The sequence below is a fragment of the Pristis pectinata genome, chromosome 8, assembly GCF_009764475.1.
Source record: "Pristis pectinata isolate sPriPec2 chromosome 8, sPriPec2.1.pri, whole genome shotgun sequence".
NCBI classification, from domain to species: domain Eukaryota; kingdom Metazoa; phylum Chordata; class Chondrichthyes; order Rhinopristiformes; family Pristidae; genus Pristis; species Pristis pectinata.
In genome coordinates, this window is record NC_067412.1 from 65,850,851 (window position 1) to 65,870,994 (window position 20,144).

Below are 20,144 nucleotides of genomic sequence, written 5' to 3' on the forward strand. Positions count from 1 at the left end.
TTACACTGGAATATACATTTTTATTCTATCTATAAAACTTATCAATACAACTCAGTACTTTTTAAACAGACATTTTGTCAAAATTATTTGAACTGTTAATGACTAAAATAATGAATGCATATCTTAAGATAAATGCTTAATGTAAAATGTTCAACTTGCTCCCATCAAACACATCAGACAAACTAAAATGTAATTCCACATTTTTTTTCCTATAGAAAGCTTACATCATCAGTAACTGATGAACAACTTCTCTTGTTCATCAGTTACTGAAATTTGTGACAACTGGCAAGATCTTCAGTTGTATATAACGACTATTATTTCAGTTTGTTCCTTTTCCAGGGTCGAAATGTCTAATGCTAGACAGCATACATTTGAGGTGCGAGGGGGTAAATTCAAAGGAGATGTGCGGGCGAAGTTTTTTTTTACATAGAGTGTGGTGGATGCCTGGAATGTGCTGCCAGGGGTGGTAGTGGAAGCAAATACGATGGAGGCGTTTAAGAACCTCTTCAAGAGTTCAATGGATGTGGAGAGAATGGAGAGATTCTGGACATTGTGTCGGCAGAAGGGATTTGTTTAGTTAGGTGTTTAATTACTAGTTTAATTAGTAGGGGCTGTTCTTGTGCTGAACTGTTCTATGTATCAAGTAGAGAAACTTATCAAAACTAATGTAATTATAAATGTTTATTTAAATTGACTAGATTAATTCTTTTAAACTGAAAGGGACTATTAGATACAAAGACTTTAAAATTCAGCAGGATTAATTATTTGTGTACATGAAATACAAATGGCAGATAATCCCTGAAGTTCCATAATGTGTCACAGAAGCAATTTATGCTCAAAATGAAGTGACTGTGTGTGTACTGTTTTGGTGATTTTGTAACTAATTGCTGAAAGTTGTCAAAGAGAATAAGAAAAAGATGAAGGGATAGGTGGAAGAAATACTCACAGATATACGAAAAGATGCAAGAGAAAGAAAGGATAGTGTGCCTAAAACAAAAACAAACCTTATTTGCAATACCCAATACTCACGGTAAGGTACAATGTACATCAGGTTTTCTACAACCTAAGATCAACCTTAAAAACATTCTTCAAGAGTTCTAAAGAGAAGATATCAAATTTTATAGACCAATCAGTTATATGCCAAAGAATTAGAAATTATAGATAAAGCAGTTCTGGAATGTATTAAAAATTGGCTGAAATAAACAGCAAAAGAAGCTACATCAGCACAATGGCAGGTAATTAGCAAGATGCCCTACAGATCAGTGCCAAGGTCATTACCATTTATACTCTACTTTAATGATTTAGTGAGATAGAAATAAAATTATTCAATACTGCTTGATAACATACAACTATCTACAAGGTGGTAAAATACAGAATGTTCTAGACAGAATGGGTAACAAGACTAAGAATAGTAGATTTAATGTGAAAAAGTACAAAGCCCTCATTTTGGAAAAAGCAGTGACAAAGTTAACTTATATTATTCTGCAGGCCACCACAGAAGATAGATATTTGAATGTACTGATGGATAGATTCCAGAAGATATCAATCAACACAATGGAAGTGACGAAGAGGGAAAAGAATAAAGACTGGAATAAATTTTGAGCTCCACTGTCAAAAGAATACAGCACAAATCCCAGGTAGTGATTCCAAGTTTGTACAGAGCACTGGTCCAGAGCTACCATACAGCAAATGGTACTTGGTACAACTCTGTTCAACCTATTAAAAGGAATAAATCAGATTGAAGAAGATTTAATTGAACATTGTGAGGATGGCGGGAGGCCAGAGCTGAGGACAGGATGCGGAAGGTGAGAATGTGTACAGTGGAAATCATTTGCCTCAAAAGCAATTCAACATTCTAAAGGCGACTGATTAAGATGCAAGTTCATGGGCTATAAATTATATTGTGTAGTACAATGCTATTTACATGCCAGGCAATAGATCTGCAATTCCACATGTACAAAATCTTACTGTTTGGATAAATTATCTACAGGACCTTCCATGTATCGTGGGCACAAGATAATATGTATTTTATGTGGGATTATATGTAGAAGACCTTAAATGTTTTTAAATGCTTATGTTCTAAATGTTCTTAAAAAAGCTTAAATGTTAAAAGAGCCTCCTAATTTTTATAATGCATTCTACGTTGTAAATGTCAGAACACCGTTCTCCCACATAGCCATACAAAGTGGCATGTTGCACATTGATACATTTTTTGTGAAGCACGTCAGATTCAAAAGGCCTGGAAACTTTAAACTTGGAAGAGGACAGACAAAAAGATAATTTAGATTTAATGGCTTTAAGCAGAAGGCAATGAATATAAGGAATGGACATCCAAGATAAATACTGGTACCTGGTGTCAACAAGTACAACAGAAAATTGGACAAATTTGGAAAAATTTGACAAAGAATGTAGCATCATAAAACTTAGATGGAGAGTAATGATCTTTTCCAGCCTTCCATATTTCTAAGTGTAGCAAAAGGACTACAAGCTTAAATATTTTTTTACAATATTATATTGTAGGCAAAATAGCAAGACCGCAAAGCTTGAATAAAATGTCCCTGACCTGTGAATAACTAATATTCAATGATACAATTTAATAAGTTATTTATGGTAGTTTACACAATTTTCTCATTTAATTCCTTAAGTAAATTTCTTGCCTGTATAAGTGTTGTAAATTACTTATACATTGATAATTACCAGAAACTTGCTGCAAATCTTCATTAGTGTAACTTTTACACAGTAAATTTAATACATTATATCAATTCCCAACAATGATAAACACAAAAAGACATTAATTTCCACTTACACGATATCATTAAGAAATCCTCAGATGCATCTTTTCCATCTACCTGGGCTTCAATAGTCATGGTTGGGCCAGAAACAGTCTCTTGATTTTGAACTACTAAATCATGGTTTTGAATTACAGTCTCTGACACAGAATCTACTTCCATAACTTCTTCTGAGACCACTGCAGGAGAAAGAACATCCGTAACAGAATCCTGGACCACATGTTCGAACTGCTCTTCATCCTGCACTGATACAAGGTCTGATACCAATACTTGATCTGGAACACCAACAGTCTCTGTTATAAGATCTGAAGCCAGAACATGGTCAGGAACTGAATTGGCATTCAAGTCTTCTTCAAGAGTAACATTTGTTTCTAAGACAGAGCCTGAGACCATCACACCATCCGTTACATCATCACTTTCAGCTATAATATCCGGGCCCTGTACAACTTCGTGAATATTAGTTGTGAGACCATGTTCTAGGGTAACCTCTTCCCCACTGACATCCGAGACCAGTACTGCATCAGGCACAGATACAACAATGTGATCTCCATCAATGTGGGCTGCACCAGCCATTCCAGACACTGCAACATAAACAACAGATTAGTTAGGGACAATTTCTGTGAACAATGTACTAATCACATTTGTTCTGGAGGTAAAATACACGAGTTTATCTGTACTACAATGTAATCACAACAGAATAGCAAAACAAACTAAACTCTCGATTTGGTCAATATTATCAGCTCTAAGATGTGCCAAACACATAACACCTCATGGGAAACCTAAGAGAGCTGGTTAATTCAGTAAAACAGATAATTTAACATTTATTAAATATCCACTTCTACCCAGAATCACACTGAATCTCTCACCTTAGCAAGTGAAACATGCAACTGATATGTTGGAATTCGCTGCAGTTAAACTGAACATATCTCGCCACTTTTCTTGGTCCCGGCACACATCATCCCATTTATGTTAATTTCCTTTGTAGTTACCTGCCTATAGTCTTCCATGATATCAGAGAAAAGCTTGGATCAAGTTGATGGTATAGTCCCAAATACCGTTGATTTAAAACTCCCCATTAAATCTCTGCTTGAATATTTTGGTGATCTGTGACCTTATTTTGATGTACTTAATTATTCTATTTAAAAGGAAGCAACTTGGCTTTTTCTAAACAAGTAAACTACTTACCAAAGTCCTGCATAATCATCGCATGAGAGACTTTTGACTCCTGTGAATGCAGCTCAAGTCCTCCCCCTCCTTGATCCATGATTTAGAGTTTTCATCAGTCTTTACAGAAAAGGTGTAACAATTAGTGTTTAAACTTTTAAATGTTTTCTTGAGCATTCATGATGCTCTTTCAAGCTAACCATATCTTAACATAACAAATAAGTTGTGTTGCACATGAATTGGCCCTTGATGGTCCAGAAAGGAAAACAGCAGCTTCAAATCACTCTTCTAGCACAAATAGAATCTAACTTCCATCACAAAATCATGGAATCACAGAGGCCATTTGACAAATTTCACTAGTCAGTTCTTTGGTAGAGTTATCCATCAACACTGATTCCCATTTACAACCAGCCCAGTCCTGAATAATACTAAATTTGCTTCCATCGCCATACCAGGAAGTGCACCTTGGCTCTACAACAAAATGTCTTCATGGCATCTCTGGTTCTTTTGAACATCCCACATTAAGTTCATTGACAGAATGTAGTGATAGAGATGCCAACGACCATCAGCCACAGCCATAATATTCAGTCCTAAAATCACTAACAAGATGTTCTCAATCCACCTGATTGCACATAACCTTCTAGGAATTGTATGGTTACCTCACCCAACCTCCAGAAGTAGCATAATGGTTACATTACTAAACTATCGCCTAGAGGCCTGGAGTATTGGTCTGGAGATGTAAGGTCAAATCTCATCTTGGCAGCTATGGATTTTACCTTCAAGTAATTAAATAAAATTAAAATAACATGATAAATATGGAGCCATCATAGTGTCATAAGGACCCATTGTTCATTCATATCCTTCAAGGAAGGAAACCCACCATCCCCACCTTGGCTGCTTTAGACCCACAGCAATATGCCCGACTCTTAAATGTCTTCTGAAATGGCCCAGCAACTAATTGTTTTGATGACAATTAGGAGTGGACAATGGACTAAATTGTGCTTAATTTTTACTGCAGCCCATTTGCCAGTTCAGCCTATTCTCGACTTCTGCACCTGCATATTACAGCATGGAAATCAGGAACACACTGGAATTCTGATACTGATGGATCTGATCTGTTTTGCTGAACCAAGGGGCCAGATAAATTTTCTATCCAGCCATATTGAGGTATATAGATTTGAAGTATGAATTCAAAGGTTGAACAGGCCAGTGACACAAATTTTTCCACCAGCAGCAGGTAACGTACAATTGCTGCTAATCAACTGCAGTGTCTAACAACTCAAAGAATCCAGGCATCAATTCACTCTCCCTAACCAGCCTACAACCCCAGTGAGGAGGCTTTGCACAATGGCAATGCATTGTGCATGCAAATCTCTTCGTGCAAGGCACACGGGATCACCAAGGTTTTTAAGCAGAGATTTCATGGAAAATGCTGCATAAATTGGCAGTCAGCTAAGTCACATCAGCTGACATAGAGAGCTGTCAAAAACATCAAATCTTTCTGAACGCCTCAATTCAACACTTTCTTTTAAAAAAGTCACAAATTCTTTTAAGTAGCAAATCACTAAAAATATAATTAAAAACAATATGAAGAATCACAATAAGGTTTATCACTGTCACGTAATGAAATTTGTTGTTTTGTGGCAGCAGTACAGTGCAAGATATAAAGACATAAAAATTACAAGTTACAAAAATAAATAAATAGTGCAAAAGAGGAATAACAAGGTAGTGTTCATAGACAGTTCAGAAATCCGATGGCAGTGGGGAGAAGCTGTTCCTGAAATATTGAGTGGGGGTCTTCAAGCTCCTGTACCTACTCCCCGATGGCAGATACGTGAAGAGGGCATGTCCCAGGCAGTGAGGGTCCTTAATGATGGATGCTGCCTTCATGAGGCACTACCTGTTGAAGATGTCCTCAATGGAGGGAAGGGCTGTGCCCGTGATGGAGCTGGCTGAGTCTACAAAACTCTGTAGCCTCTTTCAATCCTGCACATTACAGCCTCTATACCAGGATGTAATGCAACCAGTCAGAATACTCTCCAACATACACGTGTAGAAATTTGCAAGTGTCTTTGGTGACATACCAAATCTCCTAACTCCTAGAGCCGCTGGCATGCCTTCTTTGTGATTGCATCAATGTGTTGGACCCAAGATAGATTCCCTGAGATGATGACGCCCAGGAACTTGAAGCTGCTCACCCTTTCCATCGCTGACCCCTCAACGAAGACTGGTGCGTGTTCTCCCAACTTCCCTTCCTGAAGTCCACAATCAATTCCTCAGCCTTGCTGACGATGAGTGCGAGGTTGTTGTTGCAACACCAATCAACCAGCCGATCTCACTCCTGTACACTTCCTCATCACCATCTGAGATTCTGCCAACAGTGGTGTCATCAGCAAATTTATAGATGGCGTTTGAAAAAATGTAAATTAACCAATGCTTATTTCTGATTTTTATATTTTCTCACAATGGAAGAAACCACCATTCAGGCTACTGAGTCTATACCAGTTCTCAGAGCAATCTCATCAATCCCATTCTCCCATTTATTTCTCTGTAACCTATTCACTCTCACATGCCCATTAACACCTCCCCAAATTCCCCTTTCACCCATCTTGGGTGACAGTGAAGATGGTTATCAGGATAAACAGAGGAACCTTGATCAGCTGGGTAAGTGGGCCGAGGAATGGCAAGTGGAGTTTAATTTGGATAAGTGCGAGACGTTGCATTTTGAGAAGACAAATCAGGGTATGACATTCACAGTCAATAGGAGGACCCTGGGGAGTACTGTAGAACAGAGGGATCTAGGAGTACAAGTACATGGTTCCCTGAAAGTGGCATCGCAGGTAGACAGGGTGGTAAAGGTGGCTTTTGGTACGCTGGCCTCCATCAGGCAGGGCATTGAGTATAGAAGTTGGGATATTATGTTGCAGTTGTACAAGACATTGGTGAGGCCGCATTTGAAATATTGTGTTCAGTTTTGGTCACCTTGCTATAGGAAAGACGTCATTAAGCTGAAGGGAGATTTATGAGGATGCTGCTGGGACTCGAAGGACTGAGTTATGGCTAGAGGTTGAGCAGGTTGGGACTGTTTTATTGAAGCGTAGGAAAATGAAGGATGATCTTGTAGAGGTGTATAAAATCATGACGGGCATAGATAAGGCCAAAGCACACAGTTATTTTCCCAGGGTTGGGGAAATCAAGAACTAGAGGGCATAGGTTTAAGATGAGAGGGGAGAGACTTAATAGGAACACAAGAGGCAACTTTTTCCACCCAGAGGGTGGTTAGTATATGGGATGAGCTATCAGAGGAAGTGGTTGAGGCAGGTACATTAACAACATTTAAAATGCACTTGGAAAGGTTTAGAGGGATATGGGCCAAACACAGGCAAATGGGACTAGCTTAGATGGGAATCTTAGTTGGCATGGACCAGTTGGGCCAAAGGGCCTGTTTCTGTGCTGTATGACTATGACTCTATCTACTCAAAGGCCAATTTACAATTGCCAATTCGCTAACAACCACCACCACTTTGGGATGTGGGAGGAAACTCACACAGTCACGGATAGAACATGCAAATTCCACACAGAGGGCACTGATGGTCAGAATCAAACTTGGTTGCTGGAGCTGTGAAACAGCCAGTTACTCTCCATTCAAACAAAATGAGACATTTTCCTGTGCCAGGTCTAATTAGGTGCAGGTTGCTTGGGCAGATGATTGAGTAACTGAGCAACATGATTGGTGCAACTTTTACTATCTGCCATGGGACTCTTCGAAGAGTCAAAGATCAGACGGCATTCTTGAAAACTACTACAATAGCTGATAGCAACTTCAGAACTTCTGCATTTATGAGGAATTCCAACATTGCTGGCCATCATGCTGAGAAATGCTACCATTTACTACAGAAATGTTCCCACTAAGTCTATGCCACTCAGGTAGTGAGCTGTCTAGATCAGCCTGAGTAAGGAGTTGAAATAAAAAAGAACTGGGATGTTTTTAGTCTTCCTGATGTTCAAGTGCAGAAAATCATGATTTACAGTATAGATCGGCTATCTGGCAGAGGTAGTGGAAAGGAGAGAAGAGGTAGAGCTGTACATCTCCGTTCTTCTCTGTGCACAATATCTACAGGGGGTGGGATATGGCTTAGGACAAGGAGGGCCAAATATAGTAACTGGGGGACTCCAAAGCTAACAATGAAAGGATGGAAGAGAAGCCACAATCACAGAGTCATACAGCATGGAAAAAGGCCCTTTGGCCCAACTGGTCCATGCCAACCAAGCTGCCCATCCAAGTTAGTCCCATTTGCCAGAGTTTGGCCCATATCCTCTTAAACCTTTCCTATCCATGTACCTGCCAACTGTCTTTTAAAAGTTATCATACTTGCCTCAACCAATTCTACTGGTAGCTCCTTCCACATACATAACCACCCTTTGTGTTAAAAGGTTGCCCTTCAAGTTCCTATTAAATATTTCCCCTCTCAGCTTAAACCTATGGCCTCTAGTTCCAGATTCTCCAACATAGGGGAAAAAAAAGTCCATTCACCCCACCTATTTCCCTCATGATTTTATATACCTCTATATTATCACCTCTCAGTCCTGAATGTTCAGGTCACAATCTAGGATAAAAGCAAAATTAAGTGATGACAATCTCAGTAACTGGACAAAGCTTCAGGAAGTCACAAAGGAATTCACTATCTTAAGTTAAAATGGTAAGAATCTAAGAAGAGAAAACTATTCACAAAGTCAAGCAGCATGGTGGACCTTGAAAGAGAAGTTGGGTGGTCAGAAGTTTTAAAAGTATCAGAAGCCCAATGTTATTCACAGAATAGGCATAAAAGTATGAAAGGAGATAAAAATCAAAACTGAAGAAAGCACATAAAATTACAGTCTACTTGGTAATTGCTTTATTATTGTCACATGTACCGAGATACAGTGAAAAACTTAGTTCTGAGTGCCATCCATACTTATCATTTCATATACACAAGTACATTGAGATAGTACAAAGGGAAAAGCAATAACGATATGCAGAATATAGTATTAGTTACCTTTACAGAGACTATGCAGGTAGACAAATAAGGTGCAAGGGACACGACGAGGTAGATTGAGAGATCATGAATTTATCATACAAGAGGTCAGTTCAAGAATCTTATAATAGTGGGATAGAAGTTGTCCTTCAGCCTGGTCATGTGAGTTTTCAAGCTTTTGTATTTTCTGCCCAATGGCACGGGGGGGGGGGGGTGGTAGAAAAGAGAATGACCAAGATAGGAGGGATCTTTGGTTACGTTGGCTGCTTTCCCAAGGCAGCAGAAAGTGCAGGCAGAGTCAATGGAGGGGAGGCTGGTTTTCATGATGGACTAAGCCGCGTCCACAACTCTCTGCAATTTCTTCCGGTCTTAGGCAGAGCAATTGTCATACTAAGCTATGAAGCATCTGAATTTCTTCAAGGAAAGTCAATCTATTATGTAAATGTGTTTTCAGTTTCTTGTTATCACTGCTATACTATTTATCAGATTAACTATTTAAATGTTCAAATGTCCTCTCAATGCCTCAATGATATTGCCTGTTATGTCTTAATCCAAAAATCAATAAGATGAAAGAACTGCTGATTGCCTGACTACCTCCATCTTCCCCACTCTCTTGGAAACCCAATTGAGGAAATGTTTAATTCCTGAATATTTTCTATGTTACTGCTGACTTCCCTTCCCCACTGCTCTCCCCTCACACCCCAGTTCCCTCAAGTCTTTCTATGTGAAAATCCAATAGTTTGAACTGTTCAGATTTCCATAAAGAAACAGCAACTTTTTATTATCTTCATACACTAAGGCAGGTATTTGGATTTCACCCCACTGGAAACTAGATCCAAAAGAAAAAAAAATCACATCCCCCTAACATACTGACATTACAAATGCATTTGTAGTGAAATATATCAAGTCGTAATATTCAGTTTTTAACTAAAATTTATGAAAATTACAGGTTAAGTGTAGCGGTTAGCATAACACTTTACCGCGTCAGCGACCCGGGTTCAATTCCGGCCACTGTCTGTATGTTCTCCCCGTGTCCGCATGGGTTTCCTCCGGGTGCTCCAGTTTCTTCCCACATTCCAAAGACGTACAGGTTAAGAAGTCGTGGGCATGCTATGTTGGCACCGGAAGCGTGGCAATACTTGCGGGATGCCCCCAGAACACTATACACAAAAGATGCATTTCACTGTGTATTTTGATGTACATGTGACTAATAAAGATATCTATAAATAACAATGCATTCCAAAATTGTTGATGATCCAACTCAGGCCACTGCTCCTGAAGTAGATAAAATGAAATTCATATCAATAAAATCAAGAACAGCACTTTATATAATGGGAAAGGCTCTGAAGCATAATCATCTTTGGTACTTAACTGAATAAACTTCATCTACTTCACCCCAGCCTGTTGCATAAATGGTCTAGGCTCCACCATGATAAATATTCAGATGCCCACACAGCCTTTTTGTATTGATTGTGAGGCTATTTAATCCTCTTTAGCCCTTATACATCTGTTCCTGAGGAAACAGGTGTTTGAAAATCAAGACCCAAACCTAGTTTAAAAATCATGGTCTACCAGGCAGGCAGCAGTCATCCCTAAAATAAAAGCAGAAAATACTGGAAAAGCTCAGCAGGTCAGTTGGCATTTATGGAAAGAAAAAAATGTTAAGATTTCAGGTCTGGGACTTTTCATCAGAACTGAGAAAGAAAAAAAGGTTAGTCTGCATAGCAGAAAACTTGGGAGCATGGTTGAAACAAAGAGAATTTCTCAGACAGGGTAAAATAATGTGGCAGTTAAAAATCAGATTAAGCTTCATCGTTTGTCCAATGTATTGCTAATGTTCAGCTGAAAGAGCAGTTCATTTTCACCAGTGTACTGCATTTGAAGTTCTCAATGAAGCCTCTTCTACATTGGAGGAACCAAACACAGATCAGGCAATTGCTTTGTGAGTACCTGCACTCAGTCCACAATAGCAACAAATCTTTCAGTTGCCTGCCACTTTAATTCACCATCCCACTCCTACAGTGACCTTTCTGCTGGAGGCCTCCCGCACTGTCACAATGATGCCAATGCAAGCCTGAGGAACAATATCTCATCTTCTGTATGGGCACACTGCAGCCTGCAGGACTCTATATTGAATTCTCCAACTTTAGATGACTAAGTCCGATCACCTGGCTGTACTTCTACTCCTGGCATATAGACAGAGACTGAAGACCGCAAAAGGTATGGTCAAGGGAGGCGGAGGAGCATTTACAGGACTGCTTTGAATTGGTGGACTGAACCATATCCAGGGATTCATCTTCAGATCTGAATGAATGTGCCACGGCCGTCACCAACTTCATCGAGACCTGCGTGGACGAGTGTGTGCGTTCGAGAACATACCAAGTTTTCCCAAAGCAGAAGATCAGCGATCCAAAATCCTACAAGTCCAGGTATGACCTAGGGAAAGGCCATCGTGGGAATGAAAAGGAAATTCTGTGTGAAATTAGAGAGACAATATGATGCATGTCGGCTGTGGCAGGGTTTGCAGGGTTTTAAGGCGAAACCTAACAGCATAACTGACAGTGATGCTTCACTCCCCAATGAGCTCAATGCCTTTTATGCACGCTTTGAAAGGGAGAATAGCACTATACCTATGCAAATCCGCACAGCAAGCGGCGACCCTCTGTCTTGGAGGCAGAGGTCAGAACATCCTTTAAGAGTGTGAATCCTCGCTAGGCATCAGGCCCCGACAGTGTACCTGGCCAGGTACTGAAAATCTGTGCCGAGCAACTGGCTGGAGTGTTCAAGGACATCTTCAACATTTCATTGCTGCGGTCTGGAGGTTTCCAGCTGCTTTGTTACAAGCCAGGTTGTTACTTGGTGAATATCCCTTTAAGGCACCTGGACAGTGGTGTGTGTGTGGTGTGTGTGTGTGGTGTTATCTAAGGACTGCAAGACTATAACTGGAGCGTACTGGCTACTGCACAGAGCGCATGCGCGCGAGACAGAGAGAGAGCGCCTGACTGCCGGTCTCTGTATCTATGGATGAAGAACAATAGTTGTGACTGTCACTATACAATCCATGTATGGATTTTTGGAGCAATCTGTGGAGTCCACTTTGTCGTTAACCTATCCTGGAAAGCAGGTATTTCTGTGGGTGGCCACGTATCAAGTGCCCTCGGTGTGGCAGATACTTCAGAACAAAGCAATGGAGATCATTGGTGATTGAGGTGTCGTATGGGTTCCATCGTGGAACATGTGGATTTCGTAAATTCTCCCTACAATCTACTGTGGTTTTACAAAAGCCTTTGGTCATCGTTCTATCTTATGACTTGCTGAACTGAACTTTGAGAACTATTCTTAGACTTGGGCGTTTGGGAACTTGCCACGCACAAACTTCGAGTTTATTTTGGGGTCAATGTTTAATATCTAAAATTTTTGTTTCTCTTATTGTTACAAGTAGTTATTAATCAATAGATTCTAGCATTTATACATGGTTTTGTGTTTCTATTGTTGCTGGTACGTAACAGCTTCAAAAGGGCAGCAATCATACCTGTGCCCAAAAAGAAGAGTGAGCTGCCTCAATGACTATCGACTGGTAGCACTCAGATCTACTATAATGAAGTGTTTCAAGAGGTTGGTTATAGCTAGAGTTAACCCCTGCCTGAGCAAGGACCTGGAGCCACTGCAATTCACCTACTGCCATAACAGGTCTAGAGTGGATGCAATCTCAGTGGCTCTCCTCTCTGCTTTGGAGCACCTAGACAACAAAACATATGTCAGGCTGCTGTTTATTGATTACCATCATCCCTTCAGTATTAATCACCAAGATTCTAAACCTGGGCCTCTGTACCTCCCGCTGCAACTGGATCCTCGACTTCCTTATCGGGAGACGACAGTCAGTACTGATCGGTGATAATATCTCCTCCTCGCTGACAATCAACACAGGCACACCTCAATGACGTGTGTTTAGCCCACTGCTCTACTCTCTCTACACTCATGACTGTGTGGCTAAGGACAGCTCAAACGCCATTTATAAATTCGCAGATGACACTGCTGTTGTAGGTAAAATCTCAGATGACAATGAGAAGGCATACAGGGGTGAGATTGATTGGCTGGTTGAGAGGTGTCGCAACAACAACCTCACAATGTCAGCAAGACCAAGGAATTGATTGTGGACTTCAGGGAGGGGAAGTCAGGAGAAACCACACCAGTCTTCATTGAGGGGTCAGCAGTGGAAAGGGTGAGCAGCTTCAAGTTCCTGGGTGTCAGCATCTCCAAGGATCTGTCTTGCACCCAACACATTGATGCAATCACGAAGAAGGCACGCCAGTGACTTTACTTTGTCAGGGGTTCGAGAAGGCAGCATCCATCATTAAGGACTCTCACTGCCTGGGACATGCCCTCTTCATGTATCTACCATCGGGGAGTAGGTATAGGAGCTTGAAGACCCCCACTCAATATTTCAGGAACAGCTTCTTCCCATCGGTCATCAGATTTCTGAATGGTCCATGAAGCTATGAACACTACCTCATTATTATTTTTTGCACTATTTATTTATTTTGTAATTTATAGTAATTTTACGTCATATAAGACAGTGATAATAAACCTGATTCTGATCTTGCTTTCTTTCTGTTTTTATGAGAACTGGTCGTTTTTGCCTGCCATCCTTTTTTTTCCCCTCTTTCTTTACATTCTGGCTTGAAATTCCCTTTATTCTACCCACTGCCATCCCCCCCCCCACCTTTGAAACCAGATTTGTTTCTTTTACAGCTCTGCGGAACGGTCCTGGACCTGAAATGTTAATGGTTTCTCTTTCCATAGATGTTGCATGGCCTGCTAAGTTTTTCCAGCATTTTCAGTTTTCATTTCAGATTTCCAGCATCTGCAGTTTTTTTTAAATTCATTAGCAGTGACTGCCATCCTCCCTTATACTTTGAATCATTGACCACCTACTGCAATCTCCTCAAAGTACTGGAGAAATACCACTAACAATGTTTCCTCAATAGTCTCCAAATCCATTGACAGGATAAGCAAGCCGGAGTCAGTGTCAAGGCCAAATGACATTCAGTCAACTCCAATGAGCATATCACAATACTCACATGCATGAAACCAGACTCCCAAAAGAAACATACTATTCTTAGCCCTGTCACAGTTAGAGGTTACCAGCTGAACAGTGGAAAAGATTCAAGAATATTCTCAAAGCCTCTTTGAAGAAATGCAACATCTTCACTGACTCCTTGGAACTTCTGATTATTCAAAGTGAAGAAAGAACATTTGGAATGGCACTAAATTTCACGCACTGGGCACACAAATAAGGGCAGCATAAATGCTTTTAAGGAGTGCACCATCTCCTGTACAACCCACCTGTCCAGCAACCCCTGCTCCACCTGTAGCAAACTCTTCAGATCTCACCTTGCCATCAGTCACCACAGTATCCTTAAAACTGGACTAGAAGCAAGTCATTACCCAAGAAGGGTTTAATCCTCTATAGCCAGCAGCTTTAGTGTTTAGCATGTAGGTAGACCTAAATACTAGTACTGCACTAGATTCGCATCTCAGTCAAAGGAGTGGCAGATTTTATTCCTAGTAGTCTCTCTACAAACTGCTTTGCATTGTGATTAGACCCCAACATAATGGTGATCAAGTAATGAGGATCATTGGTCATGAGTTTACCTGTAAGAGCACAAAAAGGTTGCTGTTACTGATGACCAACAGCAGCTCACAAGTGTTCCAACAGATGTCAAATCAATTCTTAATCTGACCTAATTAGCATGGCAGCAGTACCACCCTAGATGATCAAGATGTTAGCACTACCCTGCCACACGTTCCTTGTGAAGGAATCACTTGCCAACACAAGCATAGTCAGATTTATCCCTGATAACTAGGATGGTAAACATGAAGTCAAACAGCTTAGCTTCACATATGAATTTCCTCATCATCTAACTCAGACTCAGCTTGACAGCCATACTCTGCTGGTGAAAGCCAGCTCAACTAGCCAAACCACTTTTGGTTTAAGTTTTGCACTCAGAGAGCATTCTGTGACTTTGATCTCTCTAGGAGGTTCATCTAAGTGAAATTACAGCTGGGCAGGGAAGGCAGGGGCTGGAATGATGGTGGGGGCAGGATTGCTTATACACAGAAATATTAAAATACAGTAGTTTCTCCTGTCATTCTTTCTAGACCATGACCAACTTCAGCTACTGTAATTTGTTCCAACTGTTATGCAAAAGAATTAAACATTTAAAGATTGACAAATCCAATTAAGTAGGAAAAAGGATGGGAAAAAAATTTGTTTATTAATCTAAAAATATTTTAGAGCCAATATATCACCTATTATCTGCATAATTTGCTACATGAACAAGTAAGTGACCAGTGATCAAGTCTGATGCCACTGTCTGAAGCTTTAACGTTGGCCAGGATACAAAATATACCCAAATCAAAACACTTAAAAATATTTGGTTATTGGTATTTGCAGTTCCCATGGTTCCTACATTTCAGTGTCCACACTTCAAAAAAAAACTAAACACCCTGTTGTCATAAAGGAAACTATATGACATGTTCTTTCTTTCCCTTTTGATCAAACTAGGAGATCTATTACAGATGACAAGGGTTTCTTGTATCATCCAAAAGGCCAACACAATACTTTCTAGGTCTATAATGAAGTGCAAGCCCAAGTTATGTACTCGTATCCCAGAGTGAACCAAGAGCCACAAGAGACTTTTGACCAGTGAACTAAGTTACAAGTACATGATTTGCACATGGAACAATCACTGGAGTCAGCAAAATTCATATTTGCAATAAATGCATATACAGTACAATTTCAGAACTATGAAAGGAGCACATTCAATAGAGACTATACAATACATTTTCTGTTTTACAAGGCCGAATTTCCCACAGGAAAGATAAAGGACATTGTTGTGAAATATATAACTGTTTCTTTGAGGATTGTTGTCCAAATATTCATTTGCTCCGTTACCAAAGCTCAGTGGCTGCAGTGTGTACCATCGAGGAAATGCACCGTAGTTGCTCACCAAGGCATTGCACCTACTAAACTTATGACCATTATCTCAAATAAGGGCAAGGGAGGCAGGCACACGAGGATACTAGCCTCACTTGCATGTATGTTGCTGTTCCTTAATCACACTGCCAGAATTCCTTCGCGAAAAAGGCTTCCGTGGTTCAAGATGGCGGCTCACTACCACTTATCAAGAATAATCAGGGATGGGCAATAAATGCCAACCTTGCCAGCAACATCCAGGTCCCAAATTTTAAAACAAAACTGCACAAGATGAATGGCAACACAGCGCCTTCTGCACTCCGTGATACATCTTTTTCATATTCCAGAATAGTGCTCAATGCTGTGCCATAGTGGTATATTTACGTTCTCCAAGTTGAGAATTAAAAACTGACCAGTTTTTTTTTTCCCAAAAGCAGCCCAAATTTATTTCACCCAGAAACATGAAACCAATTTTTCTGACAGTTATTATATGTCAATCTTAATTCAAAATTAACTCTCAAAAGTGAAGAATTAGACTGGAACTTAAAACCAACACAGATATTCAAAATGTGGAATTTCTAATTACAATTTTAATCCCATTTATTGTAATTTAGCCAAATATCTAGTAAGCTTCACCTTAATTCGTGAGAAATTCTTCTAGGTTTGATTCTGGTACAGGTATTTTCATTGGCACCAATATGACTACAAGGGCAGGCCAACTCTGTACAAATTTCCGCGATGGTGGAATAAAAATAATTTCAGCACATTTTATTAGATTGAGCTAATGAACATTGGCTGTTTTTCTTCTTCTTCAGCAATCCGTTTCAGTTTAGTAGGCTCTGAGATGGCTAGTGAGATTAATGTGGGAATCACAATCTTTTTCACAGATGGGGCAGATGGTGCTGACAGGATAGATTGTGAGATGTTCTCCTTCCACTGCTCACGTACAGCCTGTGTATTCCTGATGCATGGTGACAAGATTCTCAATACCATCCCAAATGTCACTTCTCCACTTTGAGCAGTCCTGAACCTTCTGTCTGACCTGTTGAGTGTTTCATCATTTCTGCTTTCATTATGGACCAGAGATTCCCATGAGTAAATGGGAATGTTGCATTATTTCCCCCAAGGAGGCCTTGAGCATGTCCTTTCATCTCTTTATTCGGTCTGCTGGTGAAGGGTACAGCCTGTCTGGAGCAAAGTTTTTCCACATTGTAGCTGGAATGCCATCAGAGCCCCTCGGCCTTGGATGAATTTCCAGAAATAGCTTAGTCCTAGCTATGCAACGATACATAGCCAGCTCCTATGTTATCTATTATCTACCTCCATTCCTACTGCACTTATGCGCAAGGCTTAATGTTTTCTTCTTACAGATTCATTGTTTCCTCCTACCCATGGCTGATCATCACTAATACATGTGCTACAACTGAAAAACTCTCTGATCCCGATATGCACGCATTGCAAAATTACCAAGTAAGCACTTTGCTTTCAGTAAATGAAAGGTTGCCCCCGAACATTTTCTCTTGCACTCCTCATTCAGCCATCTATCTTGATGGGTTAAGACCGAACAAGGGATAGGCCACATCATTGAGGCAATGTACAATTCTGTTAATAGGTACCCCGATTCCCCAGTTCTGAAATGCTATGTCTATACTTAATTAATCCTACTTAGTAAAGCTAAATTGTCATAGACTACGATGAAGGCTAACCCCACATTAGAGCACGGGCTGCATGAGAACTGGCACCTATGACCACGTGCCAATTTTATTGTCATGACTCTAGTGGCACTAAAAATTCTATCCATAAGGACATTAGTAAACCAAATGGCACTCAACAACAATCTTTATAGCTTCATGGACACATATTAAACAACTAACTGATGTCTGCTTCTTACTTCCTTTGGGGGAAAAAATGGAACTTTGAATTCAAACTGTCAAAAAAAAAATGCGAATTCACTAATTGAAGTACTCCATGATTATCATAACCACTGCACAACAAAACTCATTCTCAACCTGAAGATCATACTTGGTTTTATAAATTCGTCTATGAATATGTCATGATGAATAATGAAAAAAATTACTTTGTAAATTGTTAGTTTTTATAGGAACTAGATTGATTAAGCTCTAAAATCATTTCGTACCTTCATTTAAGCACCAAGATATCTACTAGTAAAAGACTTGCCATTTAGTTATTAGACTTTTATGAAACAAATTATGTTTTATTCTCAGAAACTTTCTTGAAGTATTATTAAGCATAATTTTGAACTCATATTAGACCATAAAATGCCTCATAAAAGGTAATACAGAGACAGGGGCTCATATTATATAGCGTGCCCTAAATAGTACTAGGTTGAAAAATCAAGTTTTTTTTGTGGAAAAGAGAATTTAGGATTCAATGGCAGATGTTTGATATACTTGCACTCTACCAACATGCACAAGCTGCTTTGACTTTATAATTTGCTTGGCAACAGCTGGCCAGCAACAACTCTTCCTTTGATTTTCGTCAGTGAGACATCTGGCCTCCACTCAGCCATGTCCCATAGTAAGTTATTCAGCCTTCAGGACAGTCTATAAATTGGAAACAGTCCAAGCCATTGGTGCCACTTCCTATCTGTGACTGTTTAATGCCAAGTTCAAACACACTTCTCCATCTGTCCAACACATCTCAATCCTTCTTCCCATACCTTTCAATTTTAATTAAGTGCAAACATAAATAAAACAGCCTGAAATATAAAACATCGCTGTGGGGTACAGCTCTACTCCTTTGTTAATTAAGCGCTTAGTCAAATGCCTTCTCTATATATTTAGCCACACAAGGCTATAGCATTGGGCATAATTACAAATATATGCTAGTTGACGCAGCTGGAGGGTTTTTTGTTAAATAGATGTGCATATTTACACAACTCTTACAGGGCTATCCTTCTACAGTCAAATCATGACTTCCCCAAAAAGAATTAAGAGGCACCTCAATGGAAACAAAAGATATTGATAAATCCAGTCTGTCATAGTCTGGTTAAACATACAGCAGAGTAAGAAAAATGAAATTATCAAATTAAGGTAATGTTTCTGTTTCTAACCCCAATTCTGGAAGGGAAGCAGACATCCATATAGACCTATTCAAACAGGTGCTGGTTCAATTAAATTGCTCAATTTTTCTACCCATTCTTGAATCAGGACTGGACAGCCAAATTCGAGTTTATTGTCATATGCTCCTTAAACTTGGGGACAGGGATGTGAATCAAAGCTGAAAAAGAAAGTATGGGAAATTCTGAAATACCTTTAGCATTTTAAATGTTTTCTCTTGTTTGCTGGTAAGCTTCTGGATTCCAATTAATATTACATGCTGGAAATGACTCTCTTTTCTCTCCCCATGTAAAAGGATATGGGGGCTAAACATTGAGGCTTTAGGATGGAGTTCCACATTAAAAAGGATTTATATATTTTCCTATTATTTTATCAATGTCTGAAATTCCATGTCTTGCATCTGTATTTATTTCTACTCCTAACATGTTCTGGCTATGTTTAAGAGAGTGCACTGACTAATAAAGACTGGGAAGCAGAATTCATATTGCAGGAAAATTAGCCAATGAAACAAGTGGCTAAAGTAGATATTTTTAAGACTGACACTAAACATATGATCATGTCTACAGTACTTCAAAATACCAATGTAAATCCATGGATTCTTTTTTATTCAAAAAAAAAGCGATACCAACCCATGGTTTTCCAGAGGCTATGCTGATGATGGATTAACTAAAATTGAAAATTTAAAAGGTTACCACTATCAACATCAAGTATTCACTCCAAGATAAATGCAAAAAAAGCTGTCACTTCAATTACATACATTTATTACATTCGCAGAAATGTACATTTAGTGCATGTATATACTCAAGTGCCTTGCAAATATCCAAAACACTGACTCTTCAAGTAGGTAATGTTGGTCAACTAAAAGGTGCCATTCCAATGCAATCAAAACTATTTTCAATCATTAAATAGGTAGGAAAGTTTCTTCCACATATTAAGCAGCACCAGGAATCCAACATTTTAGAGCCAGGTAACTAGTAAGATACAAAAATCAAACTACTCAATTTCATGGAGCTAAAACAAAAAGTGTACAATAGAGAGTGTTAAGCTTCTCTAATTGCTAATAAACTACTGCGAGTGATTTTCCTGGTATAAGTATGCTCTTCTGCTGATAACCTGC

The 20,144-nt window shown here is 39.5% G+C and overlaps 1 protein-coding gene across 3 annotated transcripts in view; it reads right to left on the reverse strand.

The window, feature by feature from the left end:
- The window catches only part of znf711 (zinc finger protein 711), a 47,112-nt gene that overhangs the window by 18,808 nt on the left and 8,160 nt on the right, over nt 1-20,144 (reverse strand). Inside the window, exons 2-5 of one of the 3 annotated variants that reach the window (XM_052021347.1) lie at nt 9,949-10,128; nt 6,152-6,324; nt 3,975-4,073; nt 2,807-3,370 (exon numbers count right to left, since the gene is read on the reverse strand). In XM_052021347.1, coding sequence (XP_051877307.1) covers nt 2,807-3,370; nt 3,975-4,053 — 643 coding nt within the window. In that variant the 5' untranslated portion in view covers nt 4,054-4,073; nt 6,152-6,324; nt 9,949-10,128. The remainder of the gene's footprint in view (nt 1-2,806; nt 3,371-3,974; nt 4,074-6,151; nt 6,325-9,948; nt 10,129-20,144) is intronic. The other 2 variants (XM_052021346.1, XM_052021345.1) reach the window with 2 other exon arrangements.